Source organism: Hippocampus zosterae, chromosome 11 (genome assembly GCF_025434085.1).
Source record: "Hippocampus zosterae strain Florida chromosome 11, ASM2543408v3, whole genome shotgun sequence".
NCBI lineage: Eukaryota > Metazoa > Chordata > Actinopteri > Syngnathiformes > Syngnathidae > Hippocampus > Hippocampus zosterae.
In genome coordinates this window covers 4683232-4696412 of record NC_067461.1, presented here as the reverse complement: position 1 = coordinate 4696412, position 13181 = coordinate 4683232, and the positions used below count along the sequence as shown (strand labels likewise).

The following is a 13181-nucleotide window of genomic DNA, read 5'->3' as shown; positions in this document are numbered from 1 at the left end:
GTGCACATTTTCACCTCTGATCCACTGGTGAAAGGACACTTTGATCCTCTCCTCTTTCATCTATAACTGCTTCAGACAACAAAGTATATGCAGAAAATTGGTGAAGATTGCACGACTGTCTGTGTCCTATGTGTTGTGTTTTTTTTTGTTATTTTGACTTCAAAATGGCGCCGCGAGAGTGGCTGCCTTTCCAGCAGCTCCTATATTTTGTTGTTCTACTTCTTCCTTTCATAACTTTGCTGCTGTGAATTGGGAATTTCTCCATTGCGAGACTAATAAAGGGTTTCTTATCTTATCTTATCTTATCTTATCTTATACGTTGAAAGTCGAATCCAAGTCGATAAATCACCGGTGATTTTTTTTTTGGTCCCCAACCATTTCTGCACCATGGGCTGGTTTCCCTGTAAAGACATATTTCAGCGGACCGGCACTGAAACAATTATAATTATAAGTTGAAATACAACTTGTAATTGAGGTGAATGTAGTTGTTGCAATTAGTGGCAGATTTTTTTTCCTGTTTCTGTTTCACTGGTTAAGCTTTTAGCTTCCGGCCATCCAGTACGTGCAGCCATCCGGGTTGCAACTGATATCGGGCGAAAGGTAGATGTCACCTTGGACTGCCCAAAAAAAGAAAAAAAAAAGAATACGCACCAGGCCCTGAATTTCTTAACCCTTTCATGCACCAATAACGACAACCTCTAACCTGATAATATTGATAAGCTGTCCACAGTAAGTCACCACTGTCCCTAAAAAGGTTTCAAGACAATCACCTCATTTCACACATGAGACCAAATCTGTACCGGTTAAAATGCCCCCGCCCGACGATCGTTCTCAACTGGCGACAATAGACACAAACTGAACTGACGTGAGCCACGTTGTCGTCTCAAAACACATTTTAGGGTAAGACACTGATGGAGGAGGCTCCATTTCCCTTTGCCAGCTCGCTTACGGTTTGATTTGGGAGCAAGCCACTTCATCTTTGCGGCATAATGAATAAACAGAGAGCGATCAGTCCAATTACCCCCTCATTGGCGAGGCGTTCCAGCGAGGGATGGCCTGCGGAGAGAGTGAGTTGTCTGCCGTTGTGGCTGAGCTGCATCAGGGGCACCTGCTGCCCCGCAACCTTCGCTTTGTATGAATCTCACTTTGTCTGTACAGGAAGAGACTCTCGTTTAAAAAAATAAAAATAAAAAAAATGGTGACCAAGATATGATCCCAGTGGGAAGGACAAGAGCGGACAGCACTTTCTCTGTCGTCTACGAGATTAAAAGGTCACGACCTTGTGTCAGCGCATCGGCTTGTTTTTGTACTTGCAGATTTCAAGGACAGTGAATGCTCTTTTTTTTTTTTTTTTTTTTCTTCCCCCACCGACAAAGGCTGTTCTTCCTGCTCAGAAGATTCTTGCTTTTTGCAAGTGAGAGTTCATCCACAGAGCAGCACAATGCAGCCTTGGAGTAAGTGAATGTAATTAAGATTTTTACAATACACCAGGGCAGCACAGTGGTCGACTGGTAAGCACAGGGCGGAGGTGCAGGGTTCGATTCCGGCTCCGGCCTTCCTGTGTGGAGTTTGCATGTTCTCCCCCATGCTTGCGTTGGTTTTCTCCGGGTACTCCGATTTCCTCCCACATTCTAAAAACATGCACGGCAGGTTACTCTAAATTGACCCGAAATGTGGGTATGAGTGCCCCCATGCTTGCGTGGGTTTTCTCCGGGTACTCCGATTTCCTCCCACATTCTAAAAACATGCACGGCAGGTTACTCTAAATTGACCCTAAATGTGGGTATGAGTGCCCCCATGCTTGCGTTGGTTTTCTCCGGGTACTCCGATTTCCTCCCACATTCTAAAAACATGCACGGCAGGTTACTCTAAATTGACCCAAAATGTGGGTATGAGTGCCCCCATGCTTGCGTTGGTTTTCTCCGGGTACTCCGATTTCCTCCCATATTCTAAAAACATGCACGGCAGGTTACTCTAAATTGACCCGAAATGTGGGTATGAGTGCCCCCATGTTTGCGTTGGTTTTCTCCGGGTACTCCGATTTTCTCCCACATTCTAAAAACATGCACGGCAGGTTACTCTAAATTGACCTGAAATGTGGGTATGAGTGCCCCCATGCTTGCGTTGGTTTTCTCCGGGTACTCCGATTTCCTCCCACATTCTAAAAACATGCACGGCAGGTTACTCTAAATTGACCCTAAATGTGGGTGTGAGTGCAGAGGGGCTTAACTGAAGCAACACAGATTTCTGATGATATTATATAATCTCGTACTAATTTCCTGTTTTATTGTCACAGTGAATGAAGAAACTTATTGAACAAGAATGACCCGACCTCTTTGGAATCACTTGACTTCTCAGGTAGGCAAACGTGTTGTTAACATGTTTTTTCAAAGTCATACATAGTAAACCAGAATTCATATATATATTTTTAAAAAAGGCGTTAACAACTCCCCAACACTTGGTACAGCCCTTAGACACCGTCTGATTGGTGGACGCACACCTGGTGATGAGAAAAGCAGGAAGTGACGCGTCTCCATCTCCGTTTGACTGCAAGTGGACTTTGTCAGGTAATTAACATTGATCCTTTTATTTCAATCACATTTTTCACAACTGTTGCGAGGAACATAAAGACAACAATTAAAATAACAGGACAGAAGGAAATGCGGTATTCATTTTGAATTGAAATATCCAAAGCTCATTTGCACAGTGGCATTTAGCATGCAAGAGTGTACCCTTTTGTGGTGCACGTGTAGCTGTTAGTAGTGGAGAGAGAGAGAGCGAGGCAAGATTGACGTCTCAGTATGAGGACGCCGGGTTCATAGATGACCAATTTACATGAGCTTCTTGTTTGTCTTCTGCCTCCTGGACTGTTTATCTGCAGGGAGCAATCTACTAATATCTGGATTGAGCTCTTGTACAGGATCTCATTAGATTGTGCTGTACTTAATGAAGTGCCCCGTGAGTGGGGAATGTGCTCTGGTCATTTGATGCACCTGACCTCAGTCACATAAATTGGTTTCATCACCACTTGTCGCAGCAGGATGCTTGGCTGTAGCTTTCGGGCATGACGTAATGTTGACTTTTCACGTCTCCATGTAAATAACTTGCTTTTACATGGCAAGTTATTCACTGCCGTGAAACAAGAATGCACTTGTTATCCTTGAAGCGCACGCGTGCGTCTCTCGTGGGTGGCTGATGCAAACTTGTTTTTTTTTTTTTTTTCCCCATTTCCATAAAATGATACGCTTATTGCTGTGAGGGGACTCATCTCTTTCAGGATGCTTTTGGTTCCATTACATGTGTCAGAATTTTGAAAAGACTCTCATTGCTTCCATACAGTTGTCGCAAGCGGCCGTCGGGCTAAATTGAATCACTGTTGTGTCAAAGGCAAAAGCTTAAGCGGGGATGCAGTGTTGTTCGAAGCGGAGCGTTATCAGCTTTCATCGATATGTTCCACAATTGACAAGTATGATTCGCCAGGGTACACACAAACCAATTTTTACAAACTTAATTCGTGTTTGAAGTAGGCCAATCCATTTTTTTAGATGACGAGCACAAACACATTTATAGTAGTACCAACTTTGACATGTAGGAGGCAGCGTTGGCGTTATATGCGGCAATCGTAGCAGGTAGCAGTCGCCGTCACCGGAGCAGTGGAAATAACTACAACTAATTGGATTGTACTCTATCTTAAAGATACAAGTCAGTTAAAAAAATATTAATAAAATAAAATAAAAAGAGAGCGAAAGAAAATGGGAATGATGCATCCCATTCTGATGTCATGGTCGGACTGAGAGTTAACGCTCAATCGTGAGCTAGATTTCCACAAAGACGTATTTAACGTCCATCCATCCATCCCGACGTGCGGTCATGTCGGCAATTTTCGAAGTAACGGCTACAACGATCCATCCATCCATCCATCATCTACCGCTTATCCGTCGCCGGGTCGCGGGGGCAACAGCTTTAGCAGGGAAGCCCAGACTTCCCTCTCCCTAGCCACTTCTTCCAGCTCTCCCGGGGGGATCCCGAGTCGTTCCCAGGCAAGCTGGGTGACATAGTCTCTCCAGCATGTCCTGGGTCTTCCTCTGGGTCTCCTCCCGGTGGGACATGACCGGAACACCTCACCGGGGAGGCGCTCAGGAGGCATCCGAATCAGATGCCCAAGCCACCTCATCTGGCTCCTCTCGATGTGGAGGAGAAGCGGCTCGACTCGGAGCCCCTCCCGGATGACTGAGCTTCTCACCTTATCTCTAAGGGAGAGCCCGGACACCCTGCGGAGAAAACTCATTTCGGCCGCTTGTATCCGGGATCTCGTTCTTTCGGTCACGACCCATAGCTCGTGACCATAGGTGAGGGTTGGGACGTAGATCGACCGGTAAATTGAGAGCTTCGCCCTTTGGCTCAGCTCCTTCTTCACCACGACAGACCGATACAACGTCCGCATCACAGCAGACGCTGCACCGATCCGCCTGTCGATCTCCCGCTCCCTCCTACCCCCACTCGTGAACAAGACCCCAAGATACTTGAACTCCTCCACTTGGGGTAAGATCTCCTCCCCGACCCGGAGGGGGCACTCCACCCTTTTCCGACTGAGGACCATGGTTTCAGATATGGAGGTGCTGATTTTCATCCCAACCGCTTCACACTCGGCTGCGAAACGCTCCAGTGAGAGTTGGAGAGCCCCGTTTGAAGGAGCCAACAGCACCACATCATCTGCAAAAAGCAGGGATGCAATACTGAGGCCCCCAAAACGGACGCCCTCAACAAATGTATTTAACGTCTACATCTCCTCCATTTTCTCCAATATTCATGCCAGCACTGCGCCAAAATAGCACTCTGAAATCACTCTCCCAGCCTCCTTCCTATTGGATGCACTTTCCAACATCACCCGCACCACTGCTGTTAAATAAAACGTATTCTTCAGCACTACCTCAAATTATGCCCGATTTTAACGTAAGCTACTTCGCTTCTGCGATGAAGTGCGGCCCGGCTCGCGCAAGCGAAACAATCGGTGTTTTTTTTTTACAGTCTTTGTGGGCACTCGTGTTAGTCTTCTCAATTATTTAAAAAAAATCACCCTGGTCGCCATGGTAATGGAAACCACTAACTCGACGCCATCAGGATAGCTGGCGGCTGTTTTGATCTGTAGGGCAATTACGCAAGTCTACTTTAAGTCATCCTTTGTAAATTGAGTCGGGGAAGATTGAAAAAGAATAATTGTGCTCATATTAAAAATAAAATAAAATAAAACAGGGCGGCCCGGTAGTCCAGTGGTTAGCGCGTCGGCTTCACAGTGCAGAGGTACCGGGTTCGATTCCAGCTCCGGCCTCCCTGTGTGGAGTTTGCATGTTCTCCCCGGGCCTGCGTGGGTTTTCTCCGGGTGCTCCGGTTTCCTCCCACATTCCAAAAACATGCATGGCAGGCTGATTGGACGCTCTACAATTGTCCCTAGGTGTGAGTGTGAGTGCGAATGGTTGTTCGTTTCTGTGTGCCCTGCGATTGGCTGGCAACCGATTCAGGGTGTCCCCCGCCTACTGCCCGGAGACAGCTGGGATAGGCTCCAGCACCCCCCGCGACCCTAGTGAGGATCAAGCGGCTCGGAAGATGAATGAATGAATGAATAATTGTGCTCATATTAAAAAAATAAAATAAAATGAAATAAAACAGTTGGGATACTTGATGCTTTGCACAGTGGCACCAGGAGTCACACACAAGACAGATCATAGGACTTCAAAGCTCTTGTTTCTGGGGACGTTACGAGTCCGGGGGGCTTTTCCTAGTGCCGGCTTAATCCATTTAAATAAAAAGTAGATAAATCTAACCAAGAACGCGGGTGGAAAAGTACACAGCTGTGCGCGCTTCAAGCCGTAGCATTGTCGTCTCGCAATTTTTGCATCCAATTGTTTTTTTTTTTGGGGGGGGGGTGGATTTTCGTGACTGCTTCAAATGATCTTGTCACCACAATGACAATGGAACCATTTCAGCAATCATGTGGTGCGTTTTGCCTCCTCACACATCCCCTCCCCATGTCGCGTCCAAGCAAGCGTGCGGTGATGCGGCACCGAGGCTTGCTGCGGGGCGCTTTCACTCTTCCCTCCACCAGCGCGCCCGCTTGACGCACAGCAGCACCTCCCCAACCGTTCCATCACTTTGTTCCAAGTCCTGGATTACGCACAGTGGTTCACTCCCACCCTCCACAGCCCCCCCGACCCCCGCCGATTGGCTCTTTTTTTTTCTTCCTCCTCTCACGCGCACAAATGCAACCGTGAATATTTGACAAGTTGCGATCGAGACTCCCCGGGTGGAAGAATCGAGCACAATGGGACTATGGCGTTGTGGTACTTTTTCTCTTTCGTTCGCCCTGCTCCTGCACGTCTTTCACGCCAAGTTTGGGGTGCGAGCGGGAATAAGTTTTACAGCGGACAGGCGGTTTTACCGTTTGGAGTCTCGCGTTGGCCGCGACGAAGCGTACTCGGGAGTCTCGATTCAACTTTTGGACGACAACTCCGAGCCAAAGTGGCGTGAAAAGACGCGGGTCGGGACCGAGGCACCGAAAACGGAGCCGATTGAAGGAAAGGCGTTTTCTGAGAGAAAACGTGTGCTTCGAAGGAGCGTCCGAGGGGCTCCCAGCTACAGAACCGAATATCGGCGCGCGGGCGAGGAAGCCAAAGGTGCTCACCCGAGGCAAAGTGATCCGCACCTGGACACTTCCACTTTCGCTCTGTCGGGAGATTCTGCACACAACCAGGCGATGGTTCACTGGTCCGGACACAACAGCAGCGTGAGTCCCCCCTGCCCCTACGCATTTAACATTCTAACCTTATTATCCACATTGGATTTTTACGCACGGACGGTCTCTGTGCGTAAAAGGCGCATTCGGCTCCAAATATCGCAACGTTTCTGTCCAATAACATCTCGAAACGAGCAACACGTGTTGTTTCTTTGCGCAATATGCACCATCGAGTGCATCTGCTCGTAAAAAGCGGTGCTAAATGTGTGCGCGACTGCGCGTAAAGGGAACTGCGGTTTCGCAGCCAAAACTGCCGTAGCCGTCATCTTCTATTCCAACGTAAAGCGACTTTAAAACGTCCATTTAAAACCCCGCTGGAGAATTTATGACAGCAGAGCTTATGGGATGGCAGGTGTTTGGGAGGCAATCGCACTCTTATCAATTATGCATGGAAACAATCAAGCGGCATCTCTCACTGTAACTCCAATCAAGATGAGAAAGTTTGACCTTTGGGGCCGAATTCATCTGAGGCGACACGCGAGTGTCACTTAGTTGACCCTTAGTCCCCACCCTTGGCAACGGCATGTCGTTGTGTAGATTTGTGGTAATCCCGCAGAAAGATTTTAAAACGGTATCCTTGCGCAAATTGGAAGCAGCTCGTCTGCTTTTTTTGTTGTTGTTGTTGTTTCCCCCCCTCAGGTAAGCGCCAAAGCTCAGTGGGCACAATTGTGTGTGGCAGCAACATGAATCAGGGCCACAACTGAATATATTGGTGTCCTAGAAATGGTAAAAATAACCCAATATTATCCCCCCCAAAATGCAAATATGACTTCACAGGATTGAGATACTGTTGTTGTATTCACTTTTGAGGTTGACGTCCTTTTTATGTTCCTCTTGATGCATTATTTACCCGTCAATAAATCCTTAAAATGCACCTGAGATGATCTGATTTGTGGGCGATGCGGTGAAATATGCGTTGCTGCCATGAGACGTCTTGAGCAAAGATGGCCTTTTTGTACTGTGGGACACTGTTCACTGGATCATCACTGATGGGCTTGTCAGTCTTCCCGCACATCATTTTAGATTTATACACTCGGAACCCTTCCCGCAGTCCCAAAAGTGCTCCCGAGGCTGCAGTGAGAAAATTGATGGCATTTTATGACTAGATGTTGGAGCTCGGGCAACGTCCGATGTAAATGACTGATAATAGTTCCAATCTAAGAGGCGGGGTGTGGAGGAAAATGACTTCATTGCGGTGGTCCGTGCTCTAGTTTGGAGTTTGCCTCAGATGTGAGAAAAGATGTGATCGCTCACAGCGGGCGGGATGACAATGTAATGGAGAAAGAGGCGCAGATTTGATGCCAATCGGTGTTCCGATCGCTCTGAAACATGAAAGCACCTTTTAATTACATTGATTCAGGCTTGATTGGGAGAACTGATCACAAAGTCCCCCCCCCCGTGACTTCACGCCTAACTGCTCGTACGGCGACTCAAGTCAAGTTCCGTTTCTTGTACACTAATGGACTCCATTGCGGCAATTATGGGACCGCAAGGTAACTCTTGAGACCTTTTGCCGGTCAAAAAATGGCACATGTTCATAAGACGAGTGTCAAGGATACACAAGCAAGATGAATCGTTTTTAGAGCTCTTGGATTCTGTAATATGATCTACTTGTAGACCACCAGTTTGTGCAAAGGCACACTTGGAATTGTTTATGTATAATCGGCTGTTGGCGGAGTAAGTGGATTTCACAGAATTTAAAGAAATTGTTTGTCCCAAAACTCACTTTGGAATATTTGAAAAACTGGTGCATTCGTTTGACTGTCATTATCTATCTTAGCATGACGTACAAAAAAAGTTTCCATGGCTAAAGTTGAACAGGAAGTCTGTAATTTTGCCTTGAAGCAGCCAAATTGTGTGACTGTGTTTGTTTTGTTTTATCTGTACACTGAAAAAAAGTGTTGAATTGACTCCGTTTTATCTCAAGTGGTTGCATGAAACAAAATCCTCTGGATCCAGGTAATTTTCGAAAAGTAGATTAGTCATCTAATTGAAAAATGTCCAGATGATTTTATGTTTTGCAACCACATGACGAAATAAAGTTGAGTAAATTCAACCTTCTTTTTACGTTATGTTTAAATTGTCTTTTTTCCTTTTGTCACGAGTGTACTTAGAATAACAGTTGTTCCTATGTTTTTACATGCTTAAAATAATTTTGAGGAGTTGATTTTTTTCCTGGTAGTGTTTACATTCCAACTGCAATTCCTCAGGAAAATATATGCCAATGAATCATTATTTATATAAGGATGGATGATCTCATCTTTATTTAAAAAAAAAAGAAGAAACAATTCCCATGCATCAATTTTGTTTAGCACTTTTCTTCATTAGGCTTGACACAGCCAAACCTTATCCTGCGTGGAGTTCGGCGACTAGTTTTCATAAACAAATGATCTTCGGCCACTAGTTTAGTTATCATTCGTCATTTTTAAATTTATTTTATGAATTCCTGATGAACGACATATCAACATCGCAGGTTTAATAGCTGTCTATCTATTTAGCTAGCTAAATAGCTAGCTAGCTAGCAAGCTAACTCGTAAGCTATCTATCTGTCTTGTAAGCTAGTTTATCTATCTATCTATCTATCTATCTATCTATCTATCTATCTATCTATCTATCTATCTATCTATCTATCTATCTATCTATCTATCTATCTATCTATCTATCTATCTATCTATCTATCTATCTATCTATCTATCTATCTATCTATCTATCTATCTATCTATCTATCTATCTATCTATCTATCTATCTATCTATCTATCTATCTATCTATCTATCTATCTATCTATCTATCTATCTATCTATCTATCTATCTATCTATCTATCTATCTCTACCTATCATATTTTATGAGAACTTTAAAAAATGTTTTAAAACAAAATTCTTTCTTTTTCAATTAGTCAAGGCTACATTCAATATAGTCACATGTTGCCCATTCCCGATAAATCATGTGGCCATCCCTTTTGTGTGTATGTATGCTGACAACATGGTCTGGAGATTTATATCATGACGTGTGCTCCTGTGCGCCATTAGTTGTGTCAAAAATAAATAAAAGGCGCCACTTGGCTGCAGATGTCTTGCTGCGCAAATCAATATTTCAATCATCTGCCTCGCGCCGATGCTCAGGAGCTATGATATGACCGCGTGGATTTTTTATTTTATTTTTTTTAAAGCACATGAGCGCATGTGGCTTTTGAGGGACCTTGCTGACCCTCCTCATCGAACCCCCTCCAGGCCTCCACTTCACACCGGGTGAGGGTCAGGTGATCAACATGTTATTGGCATGTGAGTAAATTGCTGGTCCCAATGGGACTTGGACGCCGTTCCGCCTGGAAAGACAGCCGAGCAAAGTGAGAACGCAGTGATGCAGATAAGAAGCGAGCCTTATTGATAGCCCTGCCCTCTCCCTTGCTTTTGTTGCCGCAATTATACTTTTATGTTGCACGAAAGATCGTCCACATATCTTTGAGACGGAGAGTCTTTATTTGCCGCATGCAGCTAAATGTCTCGTTTTGTCCAAAGGTGATGCGAGTCGAAGCAATCTGTCAGCTCTGACGTCCCCCTTGCCTCGAATCTCCCGGGAGTCCAGATGAGATGTTTTCAGGTGGTGGCGACGTGAGCATACCAAATCAGAGCGAGGCCATTTTTTTTCTTGTCTATAATCACATTCCTATGAACAGACAATAAAAGAAGGTGTGGAAATGGCAACGTTACTGGAGGACACGTGTGTTTAAAGCCACTTCGTTAGAGAAGTCGGCCCATTCCATTTAACACGGCAAACCTTGCATGGTGACTCTTTGATCCGTAAAAATCAAATGGAAGGCGCTCCCAATTCACACCAGGCGTTGATGAGGAGTGCATTGAATCGCCATTGTGTTCAGTCCAGTTTTTCTTCTCACTGGATATCAACTGTATTTCTTCGCTATTAATTCAGTTGTCGCACACTTTTACATGGCCTTGACGTCAACCCAAATTGCTTGAAAAAAATATATAAAGGGAACACTTGGACTTGGACTTGCATTGTGCTGTTTTAATATTCCCTTCAATTTTTTTTTGGGGGGGGGGAGCAGTAGATTTCGGATCCTGAATAGTTGATAGAAATCAGTGAGGAGTGCTTTTAGTATTTCAACATTCCACCCCTGTGGCATCCTGTGTTAGAAAATTGCCTTTGTGATTGTCATCATCACGGGGGTGTACCTCAGTATCTCACTTCATATCCGACAACGTGAGCTACACCTGCACAAGCTAATGAGATCCGACACGAGCTGAAAATAAAGAGCCTTTCTTCTTTCAGAGTGAACAATGCACAGTTTGTAGACTGTGTAAGAGAAGCACTCGTTTAACAAAATGCAGAAGGCATGTGACACAACGCATTTAACAAACAGTGGCAGTCGGACAGATATAATTAATTTGGATTCCTCAAGAAAACTGCTGCAAGCTGTTTCCTACCACTCTCAGCTGACATTTACTCTCAAATTAAACTTAAAACAAAGAGAATTATAATATTTAAAACAACCATAAAGCCGCTGCAACCTAAATGCAAACGCACAATGGGGAAACTCCATAGACAAGCAGGCTAACAATAACAGCGTCGTTACGAGAGCGGTGTGCAAATTAGCCACAAAATACGAACGTCGAATCAGAATTTGAGAGGTTGAGAGGTTTTTGGTTCGAATCTCAGGACTCTAAATGGTTCCATAATGAAAAAAAAGGAAGGCTGCAGCCAGGATTCAAACCCAGATCCTCACAGCTGGAATGCAGACATGCTAACCACGAACCCACCATGTGCTCGCATGGTAAAATAAGAACTAAAAATAATTATCAGCGCTTTACTGTCTAATCCCAGAGAAGTATATTTGACTTTCGAATGGTTCTCACCGATTCAGGAGCTGAGGGTCATTCACGAGTCTCATCATTTGCATTATCTGTGCAGCTGCCCGTTGCTATTTGCAGAGATAACGGTCAAGTCGGTCGGTCCGTGATTGAAAACTCATCATAAGCACAAAAAGGAAGTTCCGCCCCCAAAAATATTTGAGAAAAAAAAATCTTGAAAACAAAATTATGAACAGCTGACTCTGTGACTGCCAAAGTTGTGAGTATTCAGGGGTTCGTTCTATTTCTACTTTTTTTAAAATACGAAAAGACTTGAACGCGACATGTAGTTTTAAAATGAATGGATCTTCATTTTAGAATAAATAATGATGAAATTTATTTACGCAGGAATTTAAAACTCACGAAGGGCTAACTGAATGTGAATGAATGCGCTCTTAATCAATGGCATCACTTGCTGAACTTATCAAAGACTTAGCCATGCATCGCCCCCTGCTGGCTGGCTGACTACTGGTTGACAAAGCATCTGATTATTTGCAGCAAGTCCCGCGCTTTAAAAGTGTAAAAAGATCACCAACAATCATATTCATTAAATCTCAGCTGACAAAATCGTGCTCACGATTACAAATGTATTTAATGTCCATCCGTACTCTCCATGTGTTTTCCTCGTCCTTTTTTTTTTTTTTTTGTGGTCCTGAGACATTTCAGTTCTTCCTCCTCTGGGTGTCACCACGTCACACGTGCTCATTAATCCAGCTCGTCATGGATCCTTGAGGGGCCTCGCTGCCCACTGATGTGATTGTAAATCGCTGATGGAAACAGCGTCCCCGAGTTGGAGGGACGCTGCAGGTGTCCGCAGACCAACAAGGTGCCACCAGAGCGGCCACCGTTTTTGTGCGACTCCTCAGACAAATGGCTGCGGTTTACCTTGAAGGTGCTGGCTTCAGGTTTAAGTTGACCTTCTTTTGACCCGACGCCCCTTGAGAAATAATTCAAAGAATTACCATTTTATTATGCTCCTCAAAGCGCAGTCACTCGAGCTCCTTTTTTTTCATGAATCTTTCGTGCTCTGGGAATGCGTGCATGTATCACGTCAGCGTTGTCTGCACTCAGACTGTAGTTTTTAGCCCAAAGTGCATATCAGGGTCTACCTTCAATTTAATGCTCACTGCTTGATTTGCTTCTGCCTCCGTGAGCACGCACCCGCCCACAACTTCCACGCTTATGCTTCAATTAATTAATCAAAGCCACAAAAAGTGGGCATGGGAGCCCATTTGACAGGTTTGCATGTGATTAATTAGTTTAATAACGATTGCGGGGTGGTCGGCGGTAACTCTGTGATTAGGTTGCGAAAACAAATTTATGCGTTATTTTGATTGGGGAAGCTTGCGAGTTTGAAAATCACATCCGGAGATGACTTCATTAACGCTTGATGAGGGCTTCGCTGCTGTGCTGACTTTACACTGGAGGGGGGTGAGGGGGGCATTCCACTTTAATGACGGTAGTGAATTTTGGGGGACTTTATGACCCATGTACATTTCAATGGACTGCATACAAATAGCAAC

General features: G+C 44.8%; 1 protein-coding gene across 2 annotated transcripts in view; it reads left to right on the top strand.

The window, feature by feature from the left end:
* The first annotated feature begins 1363 nt into the window (after nucleotides 1-1363).
* sorcs3b (sortilin related VPS10 domain containing receptor 3b) overlaps nucleotides 1364-13181 on the top strand; it is a 63576-nt gene continuing 51758 nt past the window's right edge. The window contains exons 1-2 of one of the 2 annotated variants that reach the window (XM_052079395.1): nucleotides 1364-1454; nucleotides 2297-2358. In XM_052079395.1, coding sequence (XP_051935355.1) covers nucleotides 2323-2358 — 36 coding nt within the window. In that variant the 5' untranslated portion in view covers nucleotides 1364-1454; nucleotides 2297-2322. Of the gene's footprint in view, nucleotides 1455-2296; nucleotides 2359-6211; nucleotides 6782-13181 lie in introns of those variants that run through there. The other variant, XM_052079394.1, reaches the window with a different exon arrangement.